This window comes from Carcharodon carcharias, chromosome 17 (genome assembly GCF_017639515.1).
Source record: "Carcharodon carcharias isolate sCarCar2 chromosome 17, sCarCar2.pri, whole genome shotgun sequence".
NCBI classification, from domain to species: Eukaryota; Metazoa; Chordata; class Chondrichthyes; order Lamniformes; family Lamnidae; genus Carcharodon; species Carcharodon carcharias.
Window position 1 is genome coordinate 75,363,094 of NC_054483.1, and position 14,124 is coordinate 75,377,217.

General features: G+C 44.3%; 1 protein-coding gene across 1 annotated transcript in view; it reads right to left on the reverse strand.

Moving 5' to 3' along the window:
* Nucleotides 1–12,145: 12,145 nt before the first annotated feature.
* The window catches only part of plpp4 (phospholipid phosphatase 4), a 261,325-nt gene continuing 259,346 nt past the window's right edge, over nucleotides 12,146–14,124 (reverse strand). Inside the window, exon 7 of the mRNA XM_041209895.1 lies at nucleotides 12,146–12,949. Coding sequence (XP_041065829.1) covers nucleotides 12,750–12,949 — 200 coding nt within the window. The 3' untranslated portion in view covers nucleotides 12,146–12,749. The remainder of the gene's footprint in view (nucleotides 12,950–14,124) is intronic.

The window sequence follows — 14,124 nt, forward strand, 5'->3', positions numbered from 1 at the left end:
CCATCTCTGACACTTCCCTTGCCTTCCTTGACCTCTTGGTCTCAATCTCTGGTGATAGACTGTCCACCAATATTCATTACAAGCCTTCCAGCTCCCACAGCTACCTCGACTACAGTTCTTCACACCCCGCTTCCTGTAAGGCCTCCATCCCATTCTTTCAGTTCCTTCGCTTCCGTTGTATCTATTCTGATGATGTCACTTTCAAAAACAGTTCCTCTGACATGTCTTCCTTTTTCCATAACTGAGGTTTTCCACCCACGGTGGTTGACAGGGCACTCAACCATGTCCGGCCCATATCCTGTGCATCCGCCCTCACACTTTCCTTCCCAGAACCATGATAGGGTCCCCCTTGTCCTCACTTATCACCCCACTAGCCTCCGCAATCAAAGGATCATCCTTCACTATTTCTGCCAACTCCAGCATGATGCCACCACCAAACACATCTTCCCTTCACCACCCCGGTGGCATTCCACAGGGATCATTTCCTCTGGGACACCCTGGTCTATTCCTCCATCACCCCCTACTCCTCAACCTCCTCCCACGGCACCTTCCCTACAACCGCAGAAGGTGCAACACCTGCCCCTTTACTTCCCCTCTACTCACTGTCCAAGGGCCCAAACACTCCTTTCAAGTGAAACAGCATTTCACTTGCACTTCCCTCAATTTAGTCTACTACATTTGCTGCTCCCGATGCGGTTTCCTCTCCATTGGAGAGACCAAACGCAGACTGAGTGACCGCTTTGCGGAATACCTTCAGTCTGTCCACAAGCATGACCCAGAGTCCCTGTCGCTTGCCATTTCAACACACCACCCTGCTCTCATGCCCACATGTCCGTCCTTGGCCTGCTGCATTGTTCCAGTGAAGCTCAAGGCAAACTGGAGGAACAGCACCTCATCTTCTGACTAGGCACTTTACAGCCTTCCAGACTGAATATTGAGTTCAACAATTTTAGATCATGAACTCTCTCCTCCATCCCCACTCCCTTTCCGATCCCCCTTTTTTCCAATAATTTATATAGATTTTTCTTTTCCCACCTATTTCCATTATTTTTAAATGTATTTCCATCCATTGTTTTATCTCTACCTTTTAGCCTATTTTGATCCCTTCCCACCACCCCACCCCCACTAGGGCTATCTGTACCTTGCTCATCCTGCTTCCTACCCTTAATGTCACCTATTAGCACATTCCTTAGATAATATCACCACCTTCAACACCTCTTTGTCCTTTTGTCTATGACATCTTTTGGCTATCTCCACCTATCACTCGTCCTCTATCCAGCTCTACTTGTCCCACTGCCCTCAACCAGCTTATATTTCACCTCTTTTCTATTTTTCCTTAGTTCTGTTGAAGAGTCATATGGACTCGAAATGTTAACTGTGTTCCTCTCTGCAGATGCTGTCAGACCTGCTGAGTTTTTCCAGGTATTTTTATTTTTGTTTTGGCCTGATATAGTCATCCTCACAGAATCATACTTTAAAGAATGTCCCAGACACCACCATCACCATCCCTGGGTATGTCCTGTTTCACCAGCAGGACAGACCCAGCAGAGCTGGTGGCACAGTGGTATACAGTTGGGAGACAGTGGTAAACAGTTGGGAGAGAGTTGCGCTGGGAGTCCTCAACATTGAATCGGGACCCCATGAATCCTCATGGCATCAGGTCAAGCACGGGCAAGGAAACCTCCTGCTGATTACCCATGTACCGTCCTTCTTCAGCTGATGAATCAGTGCTCCTCCATGTTGAACACCACTTGGAGGAAGCAATGACTGCAGAACCTACTCTGGGTGGGGGAATTCATCACCAAGAGTGGCTCAGTAGCACCACTACTGACTGAGCCCTAAAGGGCACAGCTGCTAGACTGGGGCTGTGGCAGGTGGTGAGGGAACCAACAAGAGGGGAAAACATACTTGATCTCATCCTCACCAACCTGCCTGTGTCCATGTGTAGAAGTGACCACTGCACAGTCTTTGTGGAGATGAAGTCTCGCCTTCACATTGAGGATACCCTCCATCATTTTGTGTGGCATTACCACCATGCTAAATGGGATAGATTCGAACAGATCTGGCAACTCAAGGCACAGTAGGCCATCAGCAGCAGCAGGATGGGACTCAACCACAACCTGTAGCTTCATGGCCTGGCATTTCCCCCACTCTACCATTACCATGAAGCCAGGGGATCAACCTGGTTCAATGAAGAGTACAGAAGGGCAGCACCAGGCATTCCTAAAAATGAGCTGTCAACCTGGTGAAGCAATAACACAGGATCACTTATGTGCCAAACAGCATAAGCAGCAAGTGACAGACAGCTAAGTGATCCCAAAAACAATGGATCAGATCTAAGCTCTGCAGCCCTGCCACATCCAGTTGTGAGTGGACAATTAAACAATTCACTGGAGGAGGAGATTCCACAAATATCCCCATCCTCAATGATGGAGGAGCCCAGCACATCAGTGCAAAAGATAAGGCTGAAGCATTTGCTACAATTTTCAGCCAGAAGTGCCGAGTGGTTAACCCATCTCGACCCCCACAGGAGGTCCCCAGCATCACAGATGCCAGTCTTCAGCCAATTTGATTCATTTCATGTGATATCAAGAAACAGCTGAAGGAACTGGATACTGCAAATACTCTGGGCCCTGACAATATCTTGGCAATAATTTTGAAGGCTTGTGCTCCAGAACTTGCTGCACCCCTAGCCAAGCTGTTCCAGTACAGCTACAACCCTGGCATCTAACCAGGTATGTGGAAAATTGCCCAGGTATGTCCTGTACACAAAAAGCAGGACAGATCTAACCTGGCCAGTTACCGCCCCATCAATCTACTCTCCATCATCGTAAAGTAATGGAAGGTGTCATCAACAGTGCTATCAAGCAGCACTTGCTTAGCAATAACCTGCTCACTAACGCCCAGTTTGGGTTCCGCCAGGGCTACTCTTCTACTGACCTCATCACAGCCTTGGTTCAATCATGGACAAAAGAGCTGAACTCCCGAGGTGAGGTGAGAGTGACTGCCCTTGACAACAAGGCCACATTTGACTGAGTGTGGCATCAAGGAGTACTAACAAAACTGGAGTCAATGGGAATCAGGGTGAAAACTCTCTGCTGGTTGGAGTCATACCTAGCACAAAAGAAGATGGTTGTGGTTGTTGGAGGTCAGTCATCTCAGCTCCAGGACATCACTGCAGGAGTTCCTCAGGGTCGTGTCCTCGGCCCAACCATCTTCAGCTGCTTCATCAATGGCCTTCCCTCCATCATAAGGTCAGAAGTGGGGTTGTTCGCTGATGATTGCACAATATTCAGCACCATTCGCGACTCCTCAGATGCTGAACCAGTCCATGTCCAAGTGCAGAAAGTCCTGGACAATATCCAGGCTTGGGCTAACAAGTGGCAAGTAACATCCGCGCCACACAAGGGTCTGGCAATGACCATCTCCAACAAGAGAGAATCTAACTGTCATCCCTTGACGTTCAATGCATTACCATCACTGAATCCCCCACTATCAACATTCTGGGGTTTGCCATTAACCAGAAACTGAACTGGACTAGCCATTTAAATAAGGTGGTTACAGGGGCAGGTCAGAGGCAATGAATCCTATGGTAAGTAACTCACCTCCTGATTCCCCTAAGCCTGTCCACCATCTACAAGGCACAAGTCAGGAGTGTGATGGAATACTGCCCACTTGCCTGGATGAATGCAGCTGTCGCAACACTGAAGAAGCTTGACACCATCCAGGACAAAGCAGCCCACTTGACTGGCACCCCATCCAGAAATATTCACTCCCTCCACCACCGACGCACAGAGGCAGCAGTGTGTACTATCTGCAAGGTACGCTGCAGGATTTCACCAAGGCTCCTTAGACAACATCTTCAAAACCCATGACCACTACCATCTAGAAGGACAAGAGCAGCAGATAGATGGGAACACCACCACCTAGAAGTTCCCCTCCTAGTCACTCACCATCCTGACTTGGAAATATATCGCCGCTCCTTCACTGTCACTGGGTCAAAATCCGGGACCTCCATCCCTAACAGCACTGTGGATGTACCTGCACCACAGGCACTGCAGCGGTTCAAGAAGGCAGCTCACCACCACCTTCTCAAGGGCAACAAGGGATGGGCAATAAATGCTGGCCCAAGCGGCGAAGCCCACATCCCATGAATGAATTTTTTAAAAAACCTCTCCACCTGGTTTACATTCTGCCCAGTTTACTCTCCACCCAGTTTACTCTCAGCCCAGCTTGCACTTCACCTGGTTTACAATCTGCCCCGTTTACTCTCCACCTGGGGGTTTATTCTCCGCCCAGTTTTCTCCCCTGCTCCGCTTACACTCCGCCTGGTTTACTCTCTGCTCGGCTTAGTCCCCACCCTCTCTATGTGGTTTACACTCCCCCCCAGTTTAATCTCTGCCCGGTTTACTCTCTGCCTGGTTTACTCTCCGCCTGGCTCACTGTCTGTTCGATTTAACCTCTGCCCTGTTTATTCTCTGCCTGGCTTACAATTTGTCTGGCTTACTCTCCACTCAGTTCACACTGTGCCTGATTTTCTTTTGCATTGCAGTCAATGCCAGCAAATTCTCTATCGTCTGGCTTGTTTTGTTGCCCAAGGCAAAACTCATTCCATGAAAGTTCACTTCAGTACCTAATCCCTGTATTTATATTTTTCTCCTATTTAACATTCCTTTGAGTCTCAGACCCCTTCTGCAGTGTAAAATCTCTAAACATCTCTTCATCATTCTATCTTGCTTTAGAACACTCCTTAAAACCTATTCCTCAGTCAAGTTTTTGGTGATCTGACTTGATATCTCCTTATGTGGCTCAAATTTTGTCTGCTAATGTTCCTGTGAAGCATCTTGAGACATTTGACTACATTGGAGGCACAATATAATTGCAAATTGTTATTATTGCTGTTGAGTCACCATCTTCACAGAAATAGCAAGAAAGTTGCCATGGAGAAAATGATGAAAGAGCCATAGGAAATTATTGAGCCTTCCAAAATATAAAATAAATTCAAATTAACTTTGAAATATGAATGTAATTATATGAATAGAAAGGAACACAATTATTGCAATGTGCAAAAAAAAAGTAAGACTTATATCCCTCTGGTATTTAGCTGTGACCCTGAGTTGGTGGGAAAAATTAGACACAGTGAAAATAACTTAGAACAGAGAGTAAAATATAATTAGAATTGATTTTTGACAGGCACCAGATTTAGGAAAGCTGGTTGTAAAATAATGACCAATGAAATAAGAGGGATTAATTGGAGGTCAGCAGACAAAATGAAAAACTTCCAGAATATAATGGAAAAGGTGCAAATTAGATATGTAGGCTAAGAAAATGAGCTCATTAATATGTGTTTGTTGGACGTACAAGCGTCCTTAGAGCTGTAAGTAGTGCCCATGGCTGTGCAGATACCTACACTCATATCTGTGAGCAACTGTTTTGTGCAGCAGCCTTGAAGTTGGTAAAAACTGATTCAGCACCTTCCACATTACTCCTCGTCGGCTTTTGCAACTTGAAACAACTATAGAAAAAACCCTATAGAATCATAGCAACAACCAGAATAAATCAACCAGCAACTAACTTGTTACTAATTCACTGTCCCTCTAAACAGTGCTGGTGTGGGGTGGCAGTGAGGGGATGGTGTGTTCCTTCCAACTGTGTGTTGTTCAGCTGTGTGAGGTGAAGAGAGGAGCATTGCCTCCAAAATGGCAGTGTTAGCATCAAGCCAGCATTGCATGCTGATTGATGTTTTGAGCTGACTGCTGTGCATACTTCCAATGAATGTTTACTGTGGCCACGTTAATGTCTGCACCAATGTGGCATCTGGTGTAACCTTCTTAACCTCAAACCTGAATCTCAGTGAGGAACAGTTTGTGAGGTGCCAGCGCTTCTATCAGCATAGAAATCTGCCACCTGCTACAGCCACAACTTTAACATCAGGATGGACAGGAACGGCATGGCCAGTGGTGGTGAAGGTGATTGTGGTGATGAACTTCCATGTTTTTGGTTTCTTCCACGTTGGAGGTGGGGTTATTTGCAAAAATCTTGCATTTAGCTGTCCACTATTTTCTAAGGGAGGCCAATGAGGATTTCTGAAGAAGAGTCATAAGGACTCGAAACATTAACTCTGTTTTTTTCTCTCTCCACAGATGCTGTTGGACCTGCCGAGTTTTTCCAGCATTTTCTATTTTTGTTTCAGATTTCCAGCATCTGCAGCATTTTGCTTTTATCACTGAGAGCTAAATATATTTTATTATTGCTTGCCAGAGACAAGCAGGCAGAATAAGCACGCGGCTTTGCTACAATTGCAGACTTCTCTTTGTCAATTCTGCTCTATAGCAAAACATAAAGGGATTCCACTCCCTCAGTATCCCACTAGTGTGTGTGAGCAAAGGTAGAGAGTCATTTGGGTCAATGCCCAGTGTCCTGGCAGCAGTCATGTTGCCTTCATTCTCTGTCAGTTGTATTTGAGCCACTGTGTCAAATCAAAGGGTGCTGACTGGGCAAAAGGGCTATCTGTTGTCAATGTGGCTGAAGACTGCAGTGCACAACAAAATATTGCATACAAAATTCAACTAATCGCCATCATGCATTCCCTTAGTGCTGCCTTTCATGTGCATTTGCCCGTCCTAGTGCTCCTATACAGGGTTATCCCAGTGACTGCAGCAGGGCTGGTGGAAGGCTGCTGATTTTCAAGGCAGAGAACTGCAAATGGCCTTGCAGGGTATCCTCAACCAGCTCTAGAAGGCCTTACTATGGATTGCACTATCTTGGCATGGGCGGCAGCAGGCTGGGTGGCTGATGGGCAACATCAAGGGCACTGCTGGAGCAGCAGGGGTGGAGGACAGATGCTGTCATCTTGAGAAAAGACAGCATGTTTGTGCTGCACAGAGCAAATGCCACACATGAGCAAAGTTAGAGCTCAGGGAATAAAAGGGACAGAAGTAACATGGTATGAAATTGGCTGAGTGGCAGGAAACAGAGTGGTGAATGGTTCTTTTTCGAACTGGAGGAAGGTTCATCGTGGAGTCAGTGTTAAGGCCCCTGCTCATCTTGACATATATTAATGACCTGGACCATGGTGTACAGGGCACAATTTCAAAATTTGAGCACAATATTGTTAGGAAATAGAGATTGTTAAGTAAGTTATCTTGGTATTTGTAGGTGTTAGGAATTAGTTTTAGCTTTAATGTTTAAGTTTGATTTGTATTTCTGTATTTGTGTGTTAAGAAAGGTCAAATGGAGTTTTAGTTTCACTTTAAAAAGATGCTAAAACTAATGAGTTTTATGACTCCTAAGGAGAAGTTAAACAAACACAAGAGTAGAAAACTGGCTGTTGCCTAACAACAGGGGGCCAGAGAGGCAGCCCCAACCACAGACATGCATATATAGAAGAGAAACAGCAGTTTTGTTTTGGAAGCTGTTGGAGTTCAGCTATTTTTTAAAGCTGCTGACAGGAGAGACTGGAGCAAAGGGGACAGAGAGCCAATCCCAAACTAAAGGAAAACCCCAAAAATCCAGGGGGATGGAAGAGGGGAAAGTCCAAAGAAGACCTTCTAGTCAAAGGAAGGACAGGAACCTGGAAAAGTTCCCGTTAAGTGTAGTTAAGAGTGAGGGGCAGAGAGAAAGGCTCAAAGCTTTAGACTTAAAGAGACAAAAGCTGCAGAAAGCAGATTTAAAGTGAGAACACCTTACAAGAGGCAAGAAGGTCCAAAGAGATAACTGAAGGTCAGTAACGCTTTGCTTTGGGCATGTGAAGCAGTGGTGTACTGTTAATGCTGAGTTGGTGAGAGAGAGTGCATGGAAGACAGCTTGAATGCATGTGGTGACACAGAGAAGTGGAGCATCAGAAGGAGAGTTCGAAACCCTCGGGTGAACACTTGTGGAAGGCATCTGAGAGGAAGCGTCAGTTTGGGAGGAGATTCCAAAGCAAGTTATTGGAGAGTGGAAATTGGAAACCCTCATGTGAAAGACAGAGTGCAGTGAGACTGGTTGGCTCACAGTATGGCAAGCATCAGTGGGGAGTTGAGAAGAGATCCATAGCATCTGGCTGAGGTGGCATCTGTCACTTGGTTTCAGAGCATGGTGTGTCTGCTCACAGGGTGCCTATTGGTACATACTGTGTACTTACTGTGGACATTAGTGTATAAGATAGTTTTTGTAACTGTGTTATCCTTGCAAATCTGTATACATCTGTAAAGGTATGTTGTGGGCGAAGAAGTATTGTAATATCATTCATCTTTTCTTGTTGAGTAAATGTTTTATCCTTTTGTTAAAAGTTCATCAACTGACTCCTGTGCCTCTGTTTGGTAGCTTCTGTCCACATATCTAAACAAACGAATAAAAGTTAGGATCTATCAAGCTGGGTTCCACACTGGCATTAGGCTTGTCCAGGGGTAATCTCAGCTGGGGATCGTAACAATATAAAACTTGGAAGTATTGTGAACCATGAGGAGGCTAATGTAGAATTTCAAATAAACAGGTGATGGAATGGGCAGACAAGTGGCATTATTTGAAATTTAATGCAGAGAAGTGTGAAGTGATTCATTTAGGTAGGAAGAATGCAGAGAGACAATTTAAAATAAAGGGTACAATTCTAAAGGGGGCACAGAAGCAGAGGGAGCTGGGTGTATATGTACATAACCCATTGAAGGTGGCAGGACAGGTTGAGAGAGAGAGATCAATAAAGCGTACATTATCATAAGTTTTATTAATAGGGGCATTGAGTACAAAAGCAAGGAAGTTATGTTAAACCTGTATAAAACATTGGTTTGCCCGCAACTGGAGAATTGCATTCAGTTCCAGGCACCACACTTTAGGTAGGATGTGAAGGCATTAGAGAGAGTGCAGAAAAGATTCATGAGAATGGTTTCAAGGATTAGGAACTTCAGTTATGTAGATAGATTGGAGAAGTTGGGACTGTTCACCTTGGAGAAGGCTCTGAGGATATTTGACAGAAGTATTCAAAATAATGAGGTGTCTGGACAGAGTGGATAGGGAGAAACTGTGTCCATTGGTGGAAAGATCAACAACCAGAGGGCACAGATTTAAGGCAATTGGTAAAAGAAACAATGGTAACATTTGGAGAAACCTTAGTGAGTGGTTAGGATCTGGAATGTGTTGCCTGAGAATGTGGTGGAGGTAGAGTCAATTAAGTCATTCAAAAGTGAATTTGATTGTTATCTGAAAAGGAAGAATGTGCAGAGCTGCATAGAGAAGGTGGGGAAGTGGCAGTAGAAAATTGCTCCCTCAAAGAGCCAGCATAGACGTAATGGCCTGAATTGCCTCCTTCTGTGCTGTAACCATTTTGCGACAGCTATGAGACCCTCCAAGCCTTTTCGAACACTGTAATCAATCCTTAGCCATGACAGCAAAACAGTCTGATCCTGCATGACCTCAATCTCAGCTTCCACTGCAGCACTCAGACGTTGGGTAGCTGCCGTCTGGACTGCAATGGAAGCTGAGGTATCTCTATCTGAAACAGCATTATGGTTGAGTCTGCAAGCATGTGATTGAAGTTGGCCACTATTTCCATGTTGGAAACGATGGGCTTCAAGCCCTATGCAAATCCCTGTGCCAATTTGGTGCCAGATTCCTCTATGCTCCTTGACATTGACTACAAGCTTTCTGACAGGCCCGCCAAAGCACAAAGCACATTTTATTGTGCATACCCATCAGCCTGTTGACTTCCCATTGAAGTCATCATTTGAGTCCTCTGTAGCAGAACTCAGTATGTGACCTCACTGTCTGGTGCAATGGCATCCAAGCTATTCTTACTCCCTGCCCTGGCAGCCACTCATACCCAATGTTTCACTATATGTGGATCCTGCCTCTAACTTATCCTCTAAGATACATGCGGGGGTGTTAGTGAGCTGGTGGCTGCCAGTGTGAGACCAAGTGATGATGCAGAGTCTTCATCGTTGTCACCTTCATATTCCTCCACTGTCTGCCCAGGCTGTACTAATTGGGTATCTGAAGGGAGAAAGACACAAGGGTAAGATTGTGGCGACAGTGGAAGAGAGAGTAAAGAGGTGCAGGCCTAACCATCTGCAGCTTATAAATCAAAAGAGTATGTGGCATGAGAAAGAAGTGGGTTGTGAGAAGGAGGATTAGGTATGAGAGGATCACCATCTTGATGTTTTCAGTTCCCTCCTGCTGGACACAGCCTCACCAAGGTTGTCCTAATAATGGCCAACATTGTCCCCTCCAGGAGGGTCAGGACATTCAGGTGCACTGGTTCCCCTCTAGTTTGACCTTGTTTGGTAAGAGAGAGGAATGTCAGTGAGTGCCATGCAATCTAGTTTATATGGCTATCATGGTTGAATAGCTGGCAGCCTGTGCAAGCTATGAAATATGGGAATGAAGCTTGCAGGAGTGCTAAGTGTGTTGAAGTTATGAGTATTAGTTTTAAGGTCTGGTTGATAGAGATTGATTGTTGAGCGATGGAAGTATGGTGCATTGAGCAATGTCTGAGGCTAGTGGTGCAGTTGGTAGAATATGACATTTGAAAATGCATTCACTGACCTTATTGGTCATTGAAGTCATTGATCTGCTTGCAACATTCTCTCCAGGGGCAGCATTTTCCCCCCCGTTGTGGGGGTTGTGCCGGAGCGGCCGTGAGTGGGTGAGTTCCCAATCGGCACCCCCAATCGGGGAAGCACTGCCGTTTTATATGGGCGGGCCAATTAAGGTCTGCCCAGCATGACGTCCACCTGGAAGCGATTTGTGCTCCCTGTAAGGAAAGCGGGGGTTGGGGGGGGGGGGTAGCGGTGGATGGTGGGGATTGCCTGAGCAGGTCTGTGCGCTCCTTCATGCATGCGCACGGAAGAGCGCACAGGTCTCCCTGAGGCAGAGTGCTGGCTCAGGGAGATCGATTGAACTTTTACAAATTTATTAAAGATAAGAAAAAATTTTCCTGACATGTCCCCTCATGTGGCACTGTCACATGAGCTGGGACATGTCCATTACTGTTATTTATAAATTTTCTGAACATTTTAAGTCCCTCATGAAACCTTCTCCCGCCCATGGATGAGGTTTCATGCTTTTTCAGAAGGCTGCCTGGACTCTTCGCCTGCCCGTCAACCTTAAGTTTGGATGGGCAGGTCCATTAATCATTTTAGTTACTTTTTTAATGGCTTTAATAGGTCAGTGACAGGTCGGTGGGTGTGCAGCCGACTCGGCCATGTGCCTGCCGAGCTGAGAATCCAAGTGATGCGGGGTGACGTCACGCTGCGTCATTTTGTGCATCGGCGAGTGGGCCCCGCTCCTGCTCGCCGACCGGAAAATGCTGCCCCAGATTTTTTGAGGCTTGGTTCATGCAGTTGACTTCTATGACTACTTACTTCCACTGCCTTTTGAGTGTGTGTCTGGAGGGCTTCCTCCCCTTCTGGAGACACAGGACACCTCTCCTTTCTAATTCCTCCACCAAGACCCCCAGTGGAATGTCTGAAAAACTTCTCTCCCCTGTTGTGCCATTCCTCACTCTTTCCCAGGTTAGATTCCTTTCAACCACAACTCCAAGTGTCTGCTCCAGGTACAATTCACCCTTCCCCCCCTACCCTTTAAGAGGTTAGCAGTTTAGCTGTAATATTTGTCTCCTACTGATGTGTCCAACCCATTTAGTACTGGTTGCACACAGAGATCATTCAAATAAGCAGGCAATGCAAAGTTGTTGTGCTGCCTGTAACTCTTTCAAGTACAAACACATTTCCATCTGTTTCAGATGAAGTTACATTGTTTCATAGTTTGCCATGGTGAGATTTGAACTCTTGATCTTGGGGTTACAAGCCCAGTACCATAACCACTTGGCTATTTAGACCAAGCTTAAGTGTGGGTCTTAATTGCCCATCGGAATACCTGCACCTGCTTTTGGGGGCTATCAAATTTAGCTCCATTATCTTGTCTAGAAGTTGAAGATTAATCTCAGAAGTGAGATCTAAATAGCTAAAAAGAGGTTAAAAAGTAGTCCACAATACTTGCATGTTGTGTTCACAAAAGGTAAAAGACCAGGCAATACATATACATCAGGTAGTATAGGGCAGTTAGGTGACATCTAAAGTCAAACAATATTAAATCAAACTTTCAACTTTAAGACAAAATACTATTATAGCTTGATAAAACAACTGATGAAAAATGTATGCAAAAAAACACATTTTTGAACAATTTCAAGTTTAATGAACAATACCACATAAGTCCAGCCTAGAAAAATGAAATTTCAATACAGTTTTTCAGATTAGTACTTCTATCTCACTTTGTCATTTGCAATTACATCCCCAATGCAACCTTCTATAATCATTTCACAATATTAATTTCACTGCATCCATCAAAGATTTTAATTACATTTTAATCAAGACTTTATACATGATCTCTTCATACTGTCCACACTGTAATTATATTTAATTAAACCATTTTCTTTCCAATTTTGTGCAAAAACCATTCTGCTACTTCAATCTTACACTGTAATTACTTTTCATTCAAAACCATTTTTCTGATTTGCTATGCAATTAATGCACTTTGCCATTGTTTAATATCTGATAACCTTTTGAAAATGAATTTCTTATCTCAGATGGCATACATGCATGTCACTTTTGTAACAACCTATTTTACTTTCAAAGTTTGCTTTCGAGTGCACATATGAAGGATGAAAGTACATGATAGTGATATAGAATGGATTTTTAAATTTGTTTCTTTAAATAGATTTTGTTTTGATTTATGCGGAATGTTAGAAGGAATAATTGTCCATGTCAGAAGTATAGTCATACAGGGCCTTCATTTAATCCCTGTAGAGCCAGGCTGGTAGCTTTGTCTGGAGTGGAGGCTTCTTCCTGTTCAGCTGATACCTGAACCATGAGGCAGACATGTGGTTTGTGGCATTCTGTGTGATTCAGTGATGGATAATGTTGTCTGTAGGCAAGGTAGGCAAAGATAATGCCAATAAAGGCACCAACCAATGCATCTGTGATACAAAAAAAAACAAATTCTCAAAGGAGAGTGAGAACATAGCACAAAGACAGACTGATATACACCTGCAAGTCCATTACATCTGTCCTATTCAGGATTGTTTTTTATTAAAGCCCTAAGCTAATTCAAAGAGGATTTCTGAAGATGATCAAAAATCAGTTCTCAGAGATAACCATGGCCATGAGATTCATCACCACCATAGCACCTACCTTTTGTGTGCAACAATTTCAAGCTAGGAGGTTGTCTAACTCACTTTTGAATATTGGTTGTGAATCTGCATGAGTCAGCAACTTATTTCAAAGGCCAACGACCCACTGTGTAAAAGAAGGTGTCTGACACCTAACCTAGTGCTATGATTATGTAACTTGCACACATGCTCCCTCGTTCTCCCTAGTTTAGCTAATTCAAATAATTAATAACTCCACATGTAAACAGTCTAGTCCCTTCATTATTTTGTATAACTTCAAGTGAGTCTTTCTGAAGCCTATGCTTTTCCAGAGTAAAGGAATTCAGCTTCCTGAGCCTACCATGACAGCTAAATGGTTTAAGCAATATTATTAATCTAGTGGCACATCTCTGAACTTTTTCCAGGCCCAGAATGTGACCAGACAGGGCATAGTATTCTGGACTGGAGCTAGAACTCACAACCTTCAAACTCAGAGGTAAAAAGTGACACCTGAAAGGATGAAGTGGCTTTCATCCTGGCCTGTGTGTGGCGATCCTTGTGGGAGAGGAAGGTAGAGGTTTGTGAAGAACGATTCTGGCTGCTGCCGCTGGGGGGAAACATTGAGGCCGGGGTGGGGCCTTACCATAAAGTTCACTGACTTTTAATGAAATGCACATTTTTTGGTAAGTGGTTAAAATGACAAAATGTAAGGTATAAAACACTTTTTTTGAAAGGCTGGTCACTCTAGCAGAAATTGCTGTAGTTACTAAAGCAGTACTATACTTTGTCATTCACTTAATAAATTATCAGTGTTAAGTAAAACTTGGCCTGAATGATTTACAAAGTTTTATCACGGAATATGGACAGTGACCGAATTAAAGCATGGGGCTAGAGTTGAATACTTTAATAGAAATCCTATTCCAGCACAAAACAGACTTTTAATAAATGTATTCTTTCATAGGATGTGAGTGTTGCTGCCAAGGCCAGCACTTGTTGCCCATCCC